This window comes from Heliconius melpomene, chromosome 1 (genome assembly GCF_056956725.1).
Source record: "Heliconius melpomene rosina isolate 202511_hmr_F chromosome 1, ASM5695672v1, whole genome shotgun sequence".
NCBI lineage: Eukaryota > Metazoa > Arthropoda > Insecta > Lepidoptera > Nymphalidae > Heliconius > Heliconius melpomene.
In genome coordinates, this window is record NC_140389.1 from 1927196 (window position 1) to 1947438 (window position 20243).

General features: G+C 32.7%; 1 protein-coding gene across 2 annotated transcripts in view; it reads right to left on the reverse strand.

Moving 5' to 3' along the window:
- Positions 1–6409: 6409 nt before the first annotated feature.
- The window catches only part of SPR (G protein-coupled sex peptide receptor), a 193242-nt gene continuing 179408 nt past the window's right edge, over positions 6410–20243 (reverse strand). For both annotated transcript variants that reach the window (XM_085185916.1, XM_085185908.1), the window contains 3 exons: positions 15172–15272; positions 8630–8768; positions 6410–7639 (listed from right to left, as the gene is read on the reverse strand). In XM_085185916.1, coding sequence (XP_085042042.1) covers positions 7094–7639; positions 8630–8768; positions 15172–15272 — 786 coding nt within the window. In that variant the 3' untranslated portion in view covers positions 6410–7093. The remainder of the gene's footprint in view (positions 7640–8629; positions 8769–15171; positions 15273–20243) is intronic.

Genomic DNA, 20243 nt, shown 5'->3' on the forward strand with positions numbered 1-20243 from the left:
TAAATAATAACAATATTTCTCCAGTGACACAAAGTAAAATATTAAGGGGAATATTTACACTATAGGGGAATATTTACGCTAAGTAGCCCCACTTTATAAGCAAGAACAGAGAAAAGCAGAGAAGGAGTTACTTAAAACAAAGTTATCTCCAGCTACATAATACGTGGAACCGAAAAAAATACTTTTACGTTTATTCCTATAATAAAAGTACTGTTAGCATATACATATTATATGTGAATGTCGATTTGACCAACTTGTTGAGCATCGAGTGGAGATGTTAAGACAGGCGTAATATTTATTTATTGCTTGGTTCTGGATATCGGAGGAAAACAATATTATATTGATTAATATACTTAGTGTTGTATTTATAGATTTTTGTCAATAGTTCTTATATTGTAAGCTACTCGTTTGATCTTTCTGTTTCACGCTTTTTCCCGTATACAGGGTGGAAGCGTCAGAGCTCCTTTTACGGGCAAGATATTTCAAACCAATTAATCAAGATACCTCAACAGTTTAGACGTCGGATTTCTTTTCATCAACGTGCCCTAACTTTGTAAGATTTCGAAGATAAGTGATCAAGAAAACAATAAGAAAAGTTTTTTATTAGGTTCAAATTTTATCCTGAATAAACAAAGGATAGAAAGAGAGAATTTAGTGTCAAGTAACTTCGATTTACGTTTTCCGCTTAAAAGCGATATTGTATGTTGAGTGGCGGAACTAAAATAAATAACTTTCCCGAATGTGGATCGAACCGACAACCTTCACGCTGTTAAATCATGACTTATACCGCATCTATGGCCTCAAAAAATATTCAATAATAAAAGGTAGTCCTATAAAACAATTTCACTTTACACAGCTACCGTTGTACTTCATGAAATAATAATTTCCCAAAGTACCTACAATATACAGTAAAATGCAAATTACTCGTAATACTCCCAAAGCATTTCGTCTCGAAGCATTATGTTTTATTTTCTCAACGAAAATCCCCGAAAGCCTTCTTAATCTTGTTAAATTATTGTATTATGTTAAAACGAGGGTAAATGGAGATTGTAAATTGGGAGGCGTGGTTGGATCTGCTTTAAATTGTAATAATGATAATGATAATCTAATATTGTGGCAACACCTTACTTGTGCGTGGGTTTCATTGTGGCTAAAGTAGTGATTCATCATTCTTTTTGTTATTTTAATAGTGATGTCAATTTACTTGTTATCTATGTATCTATCTATATTATATCTATTTATCTATCTATTACTCATGAAGTCGTGTTTTGATCCAATTTTTTACTATCTTATTTGACGGAAATTGGAGATTTGCTGAATAGTGTCCAAGTCTAATGGAAATGCAATGCAATGCAGAGCACTTTTTTCAGGACTAGTGACCCGCTCTCTCTCTCTCTCTCTCTCTCTCTCTATCTCTTGAACTATATAACTATTAATATACTATCTGCATTACTTTTATTTTTTAATAATAATATCATTTCAAAAACAATATCTATACTTATATTGGGAAGTAAAGTTTCAGTCAATTCAATAAAACAGTTATTTATAGCAATTTTGTCGCACAACTTTCTTTAAAATGGTATAACTTTTTTATTTATAAGGCTATTGAATTAAAACAAACACTAAATGTTAAGGGAAGCTTGCCAAAATACAACAATGACCGCAACTTAATCAGTTAAGCCATGTTTTAGATTAGCGCATCACAGAAAAGCAATCAAAATTTTAAAAAAAGTAATTTTGTTCTCCATAGAGTGTAGACTCTACACTCTTAATCTCGACGTTTTACACTGTAGAGCGTCGAGATTATAAAGAGACAAACTAAAAAAGTAAAATTTAACAATTCTCATAGATCAACCTATCAGGTTGCTTTCCCAAAAAGACTAGGACTACAAACAAAATGTTTTTAAGCGATATTTTTAAAATATTGCAACACTGATATACCGCGGGTTGGATGTTTGAGTCAAAGGACTTCAAATTTTCCAACAATTTGAACATTTAATGACATAAACTTAAGAAATAAAGCGCAAAACAGACGCCACGACTTTAGCGGTTACTTATAGCGGAGTAAACTATGGAAGTTTATTTAGAACTAAAGTTTGAAACACGTATTTGTCTAAAATGTTTCGCATATTCTGTCTCGCCACTATTACAAAAAGATAATGAACGAAGTAAGATCAAAGTGAATTACTTACTTTGGAACATTATATTTAGGTTTTGTTGTTATCATTTTAGAGCATTTTAGAGCAAATAAAAATAAACCCAAACCTTATAAGATCATTTTGCTGTTCTTTTATCTGTCTCTCTGTCCATATATCAAGACTATTTTTTTCAAAATCGAATGAAAATTCAAATCTTCATTCTTTTGGCACTCAAATCAATATAAGTTTTAAAAAAAAACTTCAGTTTAAATTAATTGTGTTTCGAGGTAAGGAACACTAAAAATGTTTAAAATGTATCAAAAATTGGTATATTCTGTACATTTTATAAATTCAGGGAACGGAAGTGACTACCTAAGAGGCTATTAGACGAAAATGTGATCAGCATTAAAAATTCCTTTTAAAAAATTGGGTTCAGCCGAATTAGAGGAGGAGGAGGCTTTACCCAAATTTTTTACATGGATTTTTAAATGATGATCCCAATTTGTTCTAATAGCCCATTAATCTTATATCATTTTTTTAAATCATCCAAGCTGAAATGTATATAAGATATTTGTATGTCTAATTGTGTATGTATACATATAATTGTTCAGTAAAAACACTTAAATATTCATTGTGAATGCGATCGAACCCATCATCATTGGTTTGGTGGTAGAAATTACTATTAAATTCCGTTTAATTTTCTTTTATAAAAACGAAAGTAAAATTAGAATTACTATTTTTATAACTTCACGCTGTATCCCGCATATAGGCGGTGTAAGTACAGGAAACCTACATAACGTATATCTGACTATGAATAATTATGGATTCGATTCCCGGGATGAATAATTTTAATTTCTTCAAGTAATAAGACAAAACGTGGGTTTAAGTTTCGTTCGACAAGAAAAATCTAATTTACGATCACATTTTACTAAAGAAGTAGAAGTCATCATAATTGCATTGTACTCTAACATTTTCACTCGCAAAATCCATGTCACCCTTTGTTTTAAATTCAATTTACATACAAAGTTGTTTACAGCGGCGCGGCCGGTCGTACAAACAGATGTACAGATTTGCATAAACATTACTATAATATAATAATATATGGCATATTTTAAAATATTAGCTAGATCTAGTTTTATCCTTAAAATAATATTATAGGATCTTATTTATATTGGTAAATGGGCAGTTTGAATGGAATTTCAGCAGAAATCAACACTAGGTAACCGTCTGTTCCCCACTTTCTGTCCAATTTCGAGACATGGCGGAGTTAAACCCACGTTCACGAACGTGAAACATCGCATTTATGAAAAAAAACAATAATATGTGATAAAATACGACTGCCTTATTTATACTATCTAAAAAATGTCATTATCTTAATAGCTTATTGTACTATAAAGAAATTTTCTCATACGACACATTCAGTAATAAATATAAGGCAGTAACAACAATAAGAGCTTTGCGAGCAAACGCAGCTGATCACAATTTCAAAAGGCCGTAAAACCTATAAAAGAAACAATAAAAAAGTTGTAAAACAAATATTGTTTATATAAATTGAAATGGGGAAAACATTATTTTTTTCCCACATTATGGCTTATAGAGTTATTATTTTTAGCACCGGCTCCGCCTGTAAAAGGGAAAGAGCTATGAGCTGTGTGCGACATATTCTAAATGCCCGAGGTACGAGTAACTCTGACCGGGGGCATAGAAAACATTAAAATGATGTAAAAGTATAGTCTATTTATATAGCCAGGCCAGCCTCCCTTGATAGATGATTTCTCCAACATAAAAAGAATTGATTTTTTTATTGTATTCGGTGGGAACCGGGCGCCAACTAAAGGTTCTAAAAAAAGGTACTAAAGGTAAATGGAAACATTCGTTTTTAAATAGAAAGAATGATGTAAAAAATATATATATATATATATTATTTACGAGACCCTTTACGTCGGCCTTTACTCCTGCCAGACGTTCTAAAGGCTATTTAAAATTGGGGCAAATAACGTTTAATTTTAAATATGTTATTTACGGTATATTTCAAGACCCCTCATAAGCATTCAGACCAATCTGATGGCTCATTCATCTTCCCAGACAGAGATATAACGTTATTTGGCGCTACCTCTGAAAGTCCACCAGTCCCACTTCCACGTTAGTGAGTAGGCATACTGTCTTAACTACATATTAGACTAATATTCCTCAAAATTTCAGCTTTTCTAAAATTACGTAGGTCTGGCGGCTCTGGGATGTTTGGCTATTGATATTGCGTCATTGTAACACCAAATGCGATATGGCTATCGAGTTTCGTACTTGAATATTCAAAATGAGCTGCCCAACTCCTATTAGCTTTAGGCTGAACGCGGAATTGTTCAGTCGTAGCGACAAATGTGTGGTCTGGATGCTACAATTATTTTAGCATTACTAATATAATGTCTGTATCGCGTTGTTAGTTATTTTTCATTTTATTATTGTTTTTGACTTTTATTTATAAAACAATATACAAAAGTTTATAAAATGTTTTAAATATCTATATTAATAACACAAGTTTTGTAGCTTCACGCACATAATAGATTAGACAGTTGCAACCTGGGAACCTAGAAGACACTAAGTTTCTCATTAACACATTTCCGTTCCCTGCGTTCCACCGAATTCACGAAGTATTGCGTGTTGAGTGGTGGAAGTCAACGGCGCACTTTGCCTTATTACTAGAAGGAAGAAATTCCCCCGAGTGGGGATCGAACCCACATCCGTAGCGTTATAATCACACCTTTGAACCCCGATTCAATCAACAAAGTATTTAAAAAGGTAGCCTAAAGGTAGTCAACAGTATATCTTAACTGAACACTAGATCCTCTCAACCTACCCCGTTATATACAGTACTAAATCGTATATACCTAGACAATCATTCAATATTATATTAGATAGTTTCAGTGACATATTTCAGGGACCCCGTGGAATGCTAACCAGGTCGCCGTGAATACCAACTCCCGCGGAATGCTTATTACGGATTTAATTATTGGAGGCAATCAGAACATTCCAAATGAGATCTCATTGTGATGTTGCTTAACAACGTGCTTAGTCGTGTATATAATCAATATTTTAACTTTTATTAGTTTCTTCGCTTTGATAGGTAAAACGCGGCGTTGAGTTACATCCCTGAAAATAGGTATTTCTGTCTACCTTCAGAGATTTCCATTTGATAATGAATTATTTTCCAGCGGAGAAAAGAAATGTCTTAATGTTAAAGGAGTGTATTAGCACTAGGTGGATCCCAACCTAGAAAACCTTAATTCGAATTTAGGTTCATATAATTTAAAGATCGAAGTATGTTCTTAAGTATTTGTATCACTTGGTGTATGAAAAGAGATCTTTAATTTTTTAACAATATTATGTTAAAACTTTTTATAATAATTAAATACCTTTGACATTTGATTTTGAATGACGAATCACATAAAATTGTTTTTTGCATAGAATTGTTTTTTATATCGTAAGAGTTTGCTTGTATATTATTTAATTTGTGTTACTAGTCAGTTTATTATTAAACTAGCGGCCCGCTCGCGGTTTCACCCGCGTGAACTATGTTATTATTAATTTCTGTCTCCATGACTACGTCCTAGTGACGTCTATGCAAAATTTGACACTCCTAGCATTTGTAGTAACGAAGTTTCATACAAACTTTCGACCCCAAAAACAACCCCTTAGAAATCGAATATTGCAAATTCCCGCCTTAGCGAGCACCTACGCCCTATAAGTAACTCCTATGCAAAATTTGAGATTCCTAGCACATATAGTTTCTGAACTTTCGTGATTAGTGAGTGACCTTTCGATTTTATATATATAGATGTAGAATATAGGAGTTTTAGTAGATACAGATTACCTAACTATTCGATATTTTTTACGATATTGGTATCAATTTCTTGTTTTTAATTTGAACTCTCCTCTACTGTTGTGTCAAAACAAGTGGGTATCTCGATACGGATCTCGGCAATATTATATATTTTTAAATTCCATTATAGAATATGTAGAATAACACATTAAACAGGAAAAGTAAATATTTTTAATAATTAATTAGTCTCCAGTAAGGAACGGAAGTGTTTAAATTGGAACGGAGTGACTTAACAGTAGGTTCCCAGGCCATTCTGCCTCTCCTGCCATGTACGAGATACAACGAGATAAAACACTAGCAAAATATATATTCCAGGTGGGGATTGAATCTACAGATATCTTTATTATTAGGTAATTAATATATGTAAGGTTGTTAATGCAATAAAACTCAGTAATTTTTCACAGTTTTTATTGTAGTTATAATGTTTCCTAACCACATTCCAATTCGCCATGGTTGGTTTAAACAACATATAAAATTTTAGTTTATAATATAACACTACTTATTTAATAGCGTGTTTGTAACACAAAAAGCTGTCACATCTACAACAGAAAATAAACATTTTATTTATAATAATAATAATTATATAATAGTAATATATATTATCTATATTAAGACTAATAAAGGTACAAATTTATTTACAAATTCATTATTTAATTAATTTTTACATAAAAGCACGTAAAATTTAATATCTTCATGAGTAAACACTACTTTATTTTTTTTTGTATAAATAGATTATTTACAAAGATACTTTTCACAAATGGGGGCTCGCCATTTATAGACTTTAAAGTCAGTTTATCATTTTTTAAATACTAGAATACATAGACAACGAATTTACGATAAAGTGACTATAAAGCCGCTAAAAAGTATCTTTTAGTAGAATGTGTTTTTTAAATAAATTTATAGGCATTTAAAATATTATTGAATTATAAAACATCTTAATTTTAAATAACAATAAAAATCAAAACCACAGACTATACAAAAAAAAGTTCGCGCCATTTTATCTGTCAAAATCATTGATATGTCACTACATACATACATACATGAGTAACAAAATTATATAATTTTAATTATATACAATTTAAAGCACAGTTTCGTTAGTACACGTTCTGGGGCCGTTGACAAGAGAATATCTGCTGGAACCACCATTTCTACTTGTCACGGCTCCTCTAATAAACAATTCTTTAAAAGTCTCCCTAAACTGCCTCGACATACCACAATAAATAGCAAAGTTAATGGGATATGAGACGATTATAAAAAAATTCGTTATTAAAATTAATATATTAGCAATATGGTAGTCCAAAATTTCGACGAGTGTGCTAGAAATAATGTGAAGAATAGTGACGACGGCGACAGGTATTTCCACCATTAGAAATACCGTTACAACAACAATCAGCATGAGGGTTGTGCAGTTCGAATCCCTTAGACGTTTGCATTCAGATTTTCGATTTTCTTTGAACAGCTTCTGTCGATTTATTTGGGCTGTGCGCATAGCCCGGAACAGCAAGACGTTGAGGACGACGAGAGACGTGCAAGGGATTAGGTGGACGAATAGAACACGAAAAGCGAAGTAGGTTATGAAGTATGCGTCTAAGGACAACGTGTGGACCCACGGCGCCATTTGTAACTGAAAAGGAGAAATAATAGGTTATTTTATAATTCAACTATATTTATTATTATTATTTGTATATTTAAACTATATGTAGAGGCAAGTCTTTGCGCAGGATGTAAACACGACAGATTGTGAGTTCGATTCCCACTCGAGGAAATAAAATATTTAATATTTTAACTTCTTCGCTCTGGCAAAGCGCGGCATTGAGTTCCGCTACTCAACATGCAATACCTCAAGAATTCAGCGGAAAGTGGGGAACGAAATTGTTTCAACGGTAACAGAGTGTCTTAAGCACTACGTTGTCAGGTTCCTTTCGACTACCCAGCTATATGCGGGATAAAGCGTGACGTTAAAAAAAAGTAAAATAGGGATGGAAAATTTAATTTGAATCCGAAACATTACGTGATGACAATTTATGTTTATGATATTACATCAACGATACTTTTCCATTCTGTTTATATTTATAAACCAGAACATAATATTTAAACTACTTGACACTCACTTCACTGCACTTTAACGATCTCGAATTGAGCTTTCCCTTTATTTTTATTTATATTTTGAAATACGGAGTGAAGTTCAACCAAAATAAGTTTTAATTGTGGCCGTAGGTACCTTTTAATTTACGTTTCGGCGTAATTTTATTTGGAACAAGTAGAGTGCAAAGTTGGCAATCAAATTACTCGTATGGCATGAAAAATTCCTGTTATATATTTTTTTTATATTTTTTATCATGTCTTTTTTTAGAAAAAGTTTGTAAGTTTCCAGGTTTTATTATTTTCTGTTATTATTGAGTGTTTGGTAGCGGCACTCAACGCTGCGTTCCATCAAGAAGAATGGGTAAATGAAAATAATTCATTGTCTCAATTAGTAATCGAACCCACTACCATCGGATATACAGTCAGAAGATGTCCAATTGAAGATGTTATTTTTAAATATTGTTTATATTTTAAAGTTTTATTTCACAGTCAGCTGTAGCTTGAAATATTTTCCTATTTCTATACTTACCCTACATACTTCTTCAAAATGGCCGCGCCACACCGTCACATGGGGGACGTACTGGTGATCGAAGAACCGCGGCAGCTGATGCAGGAACGCAGCTACACCGATGTATATTAAACATTTTTTAACTCGTGGCATCGTACACCTGTAAAAGGATAAAAAACCTTAATGTGAATTGTTTAATTTATTTTAAATTTAATAATCTGTCTATAAGAATCCGTTACTGAGTGGCTCATACGAAACTACTGGACTTAGAAAGTTGAAGTTTGGCATGTACAAAGAATAAAGATACCCCACTAAGAGGGGACGAAGCAAACAACGAGATATTTTATTTTACGTCTCAAAGTCCACGTAAAGAAGGTTAAGAGGGAAGAACTTGTAAATTTAAAAATATTTTTAATTAATTAGGAAACATAATTTTTTTAATTAATTAGGAAACATAAATATAAATTAAAATAAATATAAATTTAAATAAATATTTCATTTCCTCGAGTGGGAATCGAACCCACAGCGAGTCGCATTTACAGTCACACTTTGTACCCCTACGCCATGACTGGCTTCAACTCAAATTTTATACTATTAGATTAATTAATTCTAAATAATAAAATATCTAATACGGTAACATCTGGGGTAATTTCATAATTTAATATCATCCTTCATTATTGCATTTTAAGGTATATTTTATGATCTCCCTTAAATGAGTGCGCAGTAATTGTGTCAATTTAAGAGCCCATGTAAAATTTAATTTAATACTTAGCTGATCAAAGCGACGTATAATTTAAATGAAATTTAAATTCTTATTGAAAATAATTTAATATTAGTCTCTAAAATTTTACGTTTTGATGATAAATTATATTTTATAGAGGTCGTCGTGGCGCAGTGGCCCAGAGTCAGTCTGTAATCGCGACGGTTGTGAGTTCAAACCCCACTTGAAGAATCAATTATTTTCATTTCGTAGCTCTTGTAACAAGACTAAACGCGTCGTTGAGTCCTGCTAGTCAAGAGACAATATCTCGAAAATTGGACAGACAGTAGGAAACTAACTGACACACATTAAGAAACTCCGTTCTTTATTATCTACCGAATTTTGAAGGTATAGTGCATAGAATGGCGGAACTGAACGCCGCGCTGTGTCTTGACACTATAGCGAAGAAACGAAAGTACAAATTTAAATAAATATTTAATTTCCTATCGCGTTTATAGTTTTGCACCCTTGTGCACCTGCGCCACGACTGGTCTCAACTAAAGATGCCTTCAAAACATTCTACGTGTAAATGTGTTTCTAAAGTTCTACGTTATTTTAAACTTTCTACTCTTTTAAAAAAGAACACGTTCGAAGTGCTCTCCTTCTAAAACCTGTCCAACTAAATGCAGACAACTGAGAACCACTTTATCTTCACTATTTCGAGATGCATTTTATTTTTAGTGAAACCTTCGCCTTAGTTTAAACGAATTTCGTTTAGTGGTAAAATAAATTAACTGTAAATGAAAAATATGGACTAAAGGTAGATAAATATTTTTTTTTACATAAAACATTTTAAAAGATATAAATAACTATGGCACTTTTCGTCATATGCAAACAGTCATCTATTGAATGAAAGAGTGGATTGAAATCAAATTAATAATATATATATATATTTAATACAGTAGGATAGAAAGATATAATTCGTGTTAAAATATTCCGTTCTCTGTCTTATTCATCAGTAGACAGCACATCGTTGAGTTCCGTCACTCAATCTCTCGAAAATTGGGCGGAAAGTGGGGAACGGAGTGTCGTTAGTATATTTACTCTGCTGTGGTTAGAATACCGGCAACAATGGCTACATGAGATATTGAGGCATTCGTAGCGTTGTGAGTTCGATTCTCAGTCGAAGGGGGAATGAAATATTTAATATTTTCATTTCTTTGGTCTGGTAACGCGGCAAAGTGCGACGAGATAACGTGAAGCTATTTTTTTTGTTGTATAATAGATGTTAAGTTAAAAATGTAGGAGAAAAAATAAAGATGAAATATTTAAAAAATTGTTCAGACAGACTAAACACAATATTTACGTATTTTAATTTTAAAAAACCAAACCTAAAAATATGTGACTCCCCTCCAAATTTTACGTTGCTAAATATCCTTGGAGGGTATTACAAATATTATATTATTGACATATATATTGAGACAATTTTAGATTCTACATCATCAGATGAGTGACTTATACAATTCTGTAACAAAGTAGGTGGTTTAGAAAATATAAAAATTTCCATAATCACTTTTTACGGGGGCAATTAATTATACCTAAGAGACCCGGCATATTCCAACGCCTCACATTTTGTCGTTATAATGTAGCGCTCTAAGTACACTTCGGTTATTAATGGCTTTTTAATTACAATTTTTCCAGAAGCCAAAACTGTTGTGGTGGGGGGGGGGGAGTATGTATTTTTTTATATCTACATCTATATAATGCTAAGTGTATCCCACACTTAGCGGGATAGGCAGAGGGAATGTAGGAAATTAGTGTTAGTGTTAAGCAGTGTTAGCAGAGTGAGAAAATAAATATAATAAATATTTAATTTCCTGTATTATATATATTTAATTTACTAACATATCTGTAGAGCTTACATAGAGCTTAACGCCCACACTATGTCTTACCAAAATTGCTTATCCCTATACCGAGAGGGTTAGCGCTCGGTGATATAGGCCTACGTTTTTTTTTATCCTATCCTATCCTATATCTTATAAAACAAAGTCGCTTTTCGTGTCTGTCTGAACTTTCTAACTCTTCTTCTTCTAAACCACCCAACGGATTTTTATGCAGTTTTCACCATTAGGTCGAGTATTTTTCAGGGAAGGTTTATATATAGTTTATTATTTGTACATTCTTATGTAAATTAACATAAATAGGATAAATGTGTCTAAAGTCCTACCCGTTGAGACACTTTCGCGCATGCGCTGCTTTAATGGTAAGTACTACATGAAAATAATGTACTGGAGTATTGTTCCTCTTAATAAGATCTACAAAAAAGTCCGCGAGAGCATATTTTTATCTTTTAAGAATAACGTGTAGTGATCATATTTCTGTCTAAAAATAGTAATTTCAATATATTTTTTATTGTGAGGGATATTTTTCCATAATGGTATTAATCCTTATCCTTTAAAATACTTTATTAATTTTCTACGTTAAACGAAGATAAAATTTGCATTTTACACTATTTCGAAATTGCGAATAGTATTAGAGAAAAACGCATTTAATTGTTGACACATCCCGCCGTTGATACATCAGCTGTGCCGACTCAAGTTTTACTTATCCCTTACTCTCAGCATATAAATAAGTATATTAGTTACGTTGGCCATTTAATGTAGATCAAAACTGTCTTTTACTGTTTTTTCATTATAATAAGTACTTTAGAAGTTGTTACAATATCAAAACATCCTTGCCGCCCCGAGACGTTTTGCTTATACAAGCGCGTGATGAGCAGTCATCGGTGGTTCAGTGGTAGAAAGCTCGACTGCCACGCGGGCCCGGGTTCGATTCCCGGCCAATGCATTCTATTTAATTTTCCTCACAGGCAGCCACATAGTGCTTGCTTTTCATCAGGGACAGAATACCCTCTTCAGCATTAACCACAAGCTCGAAAAAATACCCGCCCGCTATAGAGACATAGCAACGAAGATTTAGATGCGTTATTAGTAGGTAGGCTTTTGTTATTAGTAGGTAGGCTTTTGTTCATAATTTCTTCCGTTTAAAAATAGATATTTAACTATCTAAAAATAGTCATTTAAAAATATTTTAATAAGTACTTGAAAAGATTAGTAGCACAGATTTACGGTACCCACTAAAAAATCCTTGCTGTGTAAAACAATTGGAAAATCCTTATTGAAACTACGAAAATGAGGGTTGCATTAGGGTTTAATTAATTTTCACATTATCTTAAGTGCTTTGCAAACATACATTATATGAATAATCCAGTAGTAAAAGCGGGCGAAGCCGCAAGGGGGTCGCTAGTTATTATATAAAACACGTCACGGACAATGGTGTTCCGTTGGTTTCCATTTCTGCTCTTTTGTCTTTTTGTTTTATGTGATTTTGACTTTTTTTTTAAATTTATATTGCAGTACACTCATTTACAAAAAAGTTTATGTTCATTTCTTCTTGTTATTCTGGAGGATATTCCGTGTCGTCTTAGTTTATTACGTTTAACAGTGTACTGTAACAGGCTGAGAAAAAATCTTAGGAGTGGGGATCGAACCCACAATCTTCCCCCTTTATAGTCAAACGTCAAATTGCGCCACTATGGCGTCAGTATATAAAAATTGATGATGATGAAATTGATCAAGATGATGTCAGACGAAGGTTACTGAAAACATTTGAAAATATTTTAGGTCATCTATTTATATATACAACTAAATAGTTATTTAACCTCCGTTTGAAGTGAATCTTAAAGATACGGCTGGTTGTAAAAGATTCCCAACTCAGTGGTTAATTTTATGATTTTGATAGCATAATTAAATTTTATGTATTAAAATTCCACTTTTATCAGTAATATACTACATGTAATTCCAATATTTTTTAAAGTGAAGACACACTAAGGAAAGAAAACAATTTAGAAATGTATTAAATATTTGAAGTTATCCTTGAACCTGCGCCTCTTGAAAATGGTCCAATCGCTCTAGCCAATTAACTCGTATACGCTTCTACCAATTATTTTTGATGATAGAATTTCTGTAAGTAGATATTTTTCATTTCCGCCATCTAAAGGTTATTCTTAAGAATGAACAAGCAAGAGATCATGCTTTTATAATACTGTAGATTACTACAAATCTATACTTATAATAAAATTGTAACTGCTTGATGTCTGTACATTGAAGAAATTTTTTTGTCTATTTGTCGGTTTTAGAGTTTATATATGCCCTCTAATCTCGGAAACGGTTGCACCAATTTAAATGTAGTTTTCACTATTGTATTTTCGTAAATTTCTCTAAACATTTAGTGTTTAATTTCTTTTAATCAGTTCATATATAAAAAAGAAAGGCCAGTTGTGGTGCAAGGGCACAAAGTGTGCTGCAAAATTGTGGGAAACTAAAAAAAACTAAATATACTGAAAAATATAATGTTATTAACAAAAATCTCTTCCTAATCGTGTTTTGAAAGCTCAAAAAACTCCAGAATCGTACTTTAAGAGTTTCAAAACTTATAACGTCCCAATTACACAAGTTCGGTCCAAATATTGGGGTTGGAGCGAATAGTAATGCGGTCCAGTCGAGTGGAAACCGTTTACGATTGTAATAAAAGTAGTCAATATATCCGGTCTGTTTGCAACTTTACGATTTGCGGATTACCTGTGTTGTACATACATACATATGTTTATGTGTAGAAACAGGATGTTAATATAATTTTTTTATAGTGTCTAAATTTTTTTTGTAGCTTAACGCTGTGTACGCCCACACAGTAGGGTAGACAGATATAATCTCTACAGATATAATCTAGTGTTAAATTACTTCATTCATCATTCAGATACTTCCGTTCCCCACTTTCCATCAAATTCTTGAGGCATAGTGCGGTGAGTGGTAGTACTCAACGCCGCGTTTTGCCTCGTTACCAGAGCGAGGAAGTGAAAAGTGAAGTGAAGTGAAGTGAAGCTTCATTTACTAGAGTGGGAATCGAACCCACAACCTATATCATAAACTCTCTCTAAAAAAGAAATAATGTTACACAATAGGAGAATGCTTGTAAAAAAGAGATCCAAATAGAATACTGTCTTCATCTATAACGTATAAAATAATACTAGTTAATATGACTGGCAGACAACGCACAGACAGACAAGACTTAGCAAGTTAACATTTGACATTTACGTAGTTTAAGGCATAAGGGATGGAATTAATAAAGGATTTAACAAATTTCTTAATAAAACGTAAAAAAAACTCTTGAAGTCCATATAAACAGAATTGCGGGCGACGACTAGTATTATATGAGATCAGAAAAAGTATTAAAAACAAATTTGACGGGAAAATCTAATGACGAAGCAGATTAGATCGGCGCGGTCATAAAAACTGAATTACACGAGGGGCCATGTTTACAAATGAAATGGCAAATAAATATAACCTGATCTGCTTTGTTTTTTTTTTGTATTTTTGTTCGAAAAATTATTGTTTTTGTAGCTTTTAAATAACTTTTGAGCAATCGAAGCAGCGAGCGGATCGCTAGTAGTAAATATAGTTGTAATATATTTTAGTATTAGGTTATTGTTTCTATGTATGAAAAAAGAAATCAATAAAATTAAAAAAAATATTTCACTTATTAAGAAAAGAAAATTATACATATTGAATGATTGACGAAACGATAGTGTCAATGCTCTCATTGTTTCTCATTACAGAATGTTTTTAACAGACTGTTTAGATCGAGAAAAAAGTGCAAAGTGTGCATCCTCCCTTAAAGATGTTGAGTAATGGGTTGCGGATTCGTCGCTGCGGTTAATCGCATTAGAGAAGGGAAATGAAAATATTTCAAAAATAAATGAAAAATGAAAATATTTTTAAAAAATAAAAATATAGCAGTTACTCACCAAGTCCTGGCGACGGGTGCGTGGCATACGTAGATGTAGCGCTGCACAGCGAGCGCGAGCGTCAGCCAGATGCTGGCCGTGTGGAACATCGCGGGTATTACCTGTTAAACAATGTTACAGTATTTGAATTTTTGATAAAAATTACTGTAGTAATAATACAAATTAAAATAAAAGTGTAGTTTTCCCTCAGACCTTGCGTGATGAGTTACGGAACTCAACGCCGCGCTTTGTCTTCTTACAAGAGTGAGGAAACGAAAACACAACGTTTATAGTCTGACCCTGTATAATTGCCCCACGATGGCCTAATATGAATTTGTATTCGTCACTAATAGTACTGGGTTCATAACCTGGCGCTCGTCGAGTGGCTTTAAGTGAAGAATATAAAAGTCTTTCAGTTTTTTCTTAACTATTATTAACTAAAAATATATTGCAAATAAATAACAAAACAGAAAATTATGATTAATATTATATAATTTTTCTTTCGCCACCCCCAACAGTGATTCGCATAAATATAAATTTTTGTTAACCTTGTTCATTTAAACTCATTTCAATTAGCGTTAACTGCCTTTTCTAATTAAAATGTACGGCACCTCAAGCTCTTATAAAATTTAATTAAATCATAATTAGACAGATTTCATTAGTCGAGATCATTCTTATTACACAAATCAAAGTAGTGTTTAGAAAATATCCCGAGGCATTATAAGCAATGTTCTGGAAAATATTAACATCATTTTATACTAACTATTGACCCGGATTCCTTCGGCTGGAATAATATTTTTTTAGTCTATAATATCAGTAATATTAGAAACAGAAGGAAGAAATGTTTGTTTGGACACAGATACATAGGGCTCTAATGTGAGTCATTATGCTCACACACAAGTTATAGGTTTTTTTTTTTTAATTGAAGATGTATTTCCATTGACCACGGGGCAAAGCCGCGGATAAAAGTTTTTTAGCGGCCATATTCCGCAAGTAGGAAGGTACGCAGCGGGAGCCTAGTGTTAACACACTAGGCCATAAAATAACTATACAAACAGTAGTAAAAAATTGGTTAAAACAGTTACTTTTACTAATTAATTATTTATTATACAACATAATTATTATTTAAACGCAGTCAATATTTATAGTATCCCAGAAATAATTGTAAAATAACAAGGGTTACTGCGGAAGCTGAAGAGTGTTTAAATATTTTGTCATCCTGATCAAACGAAAACGCGGAACAGGCTGGCATTTTCCACTAGGCGTAATAATTCAGTTAAGGGAAGGAAAGGTAAACTTGCAAATTGCTGTACAAATTCTGACATTTACTTACATTTTTTAATTTTTTTACGCAGAGTAAGTAGAGGGAACCTAATTAAGTAAGTAGTTAAGTACCAATTTTCCACCCAACGTTTAAGACATTGCGCGTTGAGTAGCGGAACTGAACGCGAACTTAATATTGATACTTATTTACTTTTATTTCAAATTGACGCTTTTTTTCGTACAGTGGAGTAGGCAGAGAAATAGCGTCAAGACACTCTGCCCCCTTGGATTGAAGGATGGCCTGTTCGGCTCAAATTCGAAGATTTGTGAGTTGAGTGGTGTAACTTAATGCTGCTTTTGTCTTGCCATAGCGGGAAAATGTTAATAATTAAAATAAAACCATTCTTTTGAGTAGTGATTGAAACTCAGAATCGCATTAAAAATTCTTCAATGGTATTTCTTTCATTAGCACGATAACAATGCACCTATTTGTATAAGCTTTCGTTAAAAAGAAGCATCTTCAATAAATTTATATAAAATATTTTATACGTACATCTAATATGCAGCGGAACGGTAGTAACCGCCATATTTATTTTATGCTACATAAAACATTGCTACGCCGTAGCGCGAGCTACGAGCTCTACGTAATTTTGTTAGAATTATTATAATTTCACTTCACCATAATTATCGAACATCTGCCTTTGTTTATGGTCCATTGAAATTGTTTTTGACGAATTAGTTCAACATAATAAAATGTTGTTAGAATAAATTACCTATAATAGCTTGTATTAAGACAGCCATTACTACATGAAAGAACCCCCCACTGAGCTAAGATGGACTTGCACAGCTAAAATAGATAGAAAATACGTAAGTTAAGTTAGTAAGATTAACAATGAGGTAAGTTTAACAATGTTTAAAATCTTATAACGATTGAGGAATTGATTGATTGACGACCGACGATGATTGAGTAATTCAACGAACAAATTTACTTCACATACACCAGTACTAATGTACTTCTGGCATTCTCTTCCCAGGATTACGTTCTGGACGGTTTACCTTTGTGCTTACTATGTCCATTGCTGAGTACTTTACTTACTTATTATGTTGCGCGTACAGAAAGAAAACAATTAACTACCTTTTATATTTACATATTAAATCTTCTAATAAATTATTTTACAATGCGAAACCGAAATGATTGCGCGTAGATAGTTGAATTGTGGTATGTAGAAAAGTTACTGAGAGGATTTCTCGAAATTCTAGAAAAAAACACGAATGAAGTGATGAGCCATATCTAGTACATGACAACTTTAGTTAAAACTTTTTTATTTTAATGTAAATTTGAAAATATTTTAATAAAAACGATATTTGAGTTATTACTTTTTTTTATTAAAAAGATAAGGGAGTAATGCCATGCAGCTGTTACAAGCAACATTTGCGACTCTAGGTTTAAAAAAATTTATTAAATTATTTTAAATTAAATTAAATCAAATCAGCTTCACGCTGAATCCCGCACATAGTAGGGTAGGCAGAGGGAACCAAGTGTTCAACCAGTCAATTTTGCAGCACACATTGAGCCCCTGCGCCACGACTGGCCCAGGTTATGTAAAGAATATTTTATTATATACATACACCACCCATAAAAGGTACCATGTAATACAAAAATTTGTTTCGAATTTTATACCACTTCAGCAAAAATAAAGTGAAGAAAGAGGAAAGCTTCGTACGTATAAGTTTCTAGATACATTTCACAAAGGAATCAAAGTACACGCGTCTTGAAAATACAAATATTTGTTATTAACAAAGGAAGATACATAAAGGAAATATTTGTTTGGACTGGAAAAGATTTCTAAGGTTTCCGAACGTTAAAAGATAATATAAATTTAATCTATATCAAATTTGTTATATTTTAGTTTATTTAAAAAACATCTATGGTTTTATGAGGTCAGTCGTAGCGCATAGGCATAAAGTGTGACTGTAAACGCAACTGGTTGTGGGTTCGATTCCCTTGACTTGAGGAAATGAAATATTTATTTAAATATATTATATTTTCATTTTTTCGCTCTGGGGTGGAGGCAAAACGCGGGTTGAGTGCCGCCATCCAATCCGCCAAAAATTCGGTGGTAAATGGAATCGTAATGGACACTCGGTTTATCCCTTTCCGGGCAATCTTCAAGATATAACCTATTAAGTGAGAGCCTTTGTCTTGTTACTACAGCAGGCAAGGAAGGAAAATTATTTGCTCCAAGCAGGAATCGAATATACAAGCGTCGCGTTAACTTTTTATTCACTCTCTAAAACACAGAACGCCACCGCTTTCAACGAGATAAGTGAAGTAATCCATTCACTTGGTTAAGTTCGTCTAAAGACTACAGTCTAGACGATATTAACGGTATTTGTACTTGTTTTTAACTTTAAAATAAAAACCGGTCAAGTGCGAATTGGACTCGCCCACAAAGGGCTCCGTTCATTTAATTAGCAAAAAAATTGTGCTTATAATATGGGAGTCCCCTTAAATATTTATTTTAGTCTGTCTTTTAGTATTCATGGCTATAGCGGCAACAGAAATACATCATTTCTGGAAATTTCCAATGACTAATTATCGTATTTCATGTGATTTAGTGTCCCGTTTTACTATTTAGGTACGGAACTCTAAAAAACAAATACCATGATGCCCAGTGGTACAACATCTGACACTGGAAAAATAACGTTTTTATTCCTCCATTCATCATATCTCGAGATTTCGGCGGAAAGCGTGAAAAGGAAAGCGGAAGTATCTTAAAATGTATTGGGGAACGAAGTGTTTTAACACTAGGTTCCTGCTATGCGCCGGATGCAAAAAATCCTCCTCACTGCCGCGTAGAACGTAGAACCACTCATCTCACAATGTCTTAAATTAACCTCGGATGTGCAAACCATCTTTACAGTTACACAGTAATTCTTAAAAACAACGTGAACGTTACTATCTCAAAAAAGTACGACCTCGTTGAATAGAATTTATAGTCATACTTAAATTATTTTTTCAGTCATTTCAGTTCTTTTGTTCCAACTCATTATGCCGCTTTGTCTAAACCAAAAGGCGTTTCAAAAAGCCTTGAGCCTAATATTCTTCACGAGATAGCGTCTGTGGAGGCATAAAATGTGGCTTATTATAAAGATAGTAAATACGAGTTTTCATTGTTTTTTATCTTATATATTTATTATGGGCCGTTTAGATATGCTATTTAACCCTAATATCAGTGTTATATATCCTATATTATAATAGGGAAGGTACTATGTATATTTTCGAAATAAGGCGCTTTGAATTTCGCCACTGATCATGTTACCAGGGCGGAGAAATGGAAATACTTCTTTCCCCCAATTGGAGATCCCACAACAGAGGGTACAGGCGCTATATAATAATAAATAATCAAATTATTTTAAAAAGTCCTTAGTTATTCTTATCTTTAATATTTAAACATCGAGAAAATATAAAAAAACAATAACCTTATTCAAACTTCATTTAGGATTATGACATCCAGGATAAAGATATTTGTAAGAAAACGAACTTGGTTCAAGCTATTGTGCTTGTTTAAATGACTTTTTGATTTCCAAAAGAGTTAACTTAGACAATAACGGCTTAAATTAAATTTTCAAGAAAAAAATTGTAGAAATATTCAAAAGCTATGTTAATGTACTTTATTAATATTAAAACAAAGGCAGTAGGTTCAAATCAGTGCTGCGCGATCTGTTATTACTGATGTTTTTTAAATTATATAGATATATAAACGTTTGTTGACGCCAGTAGTAGTTAAGTAATTCGATTCCTACTTGAGAAAATGAAATATTTAATA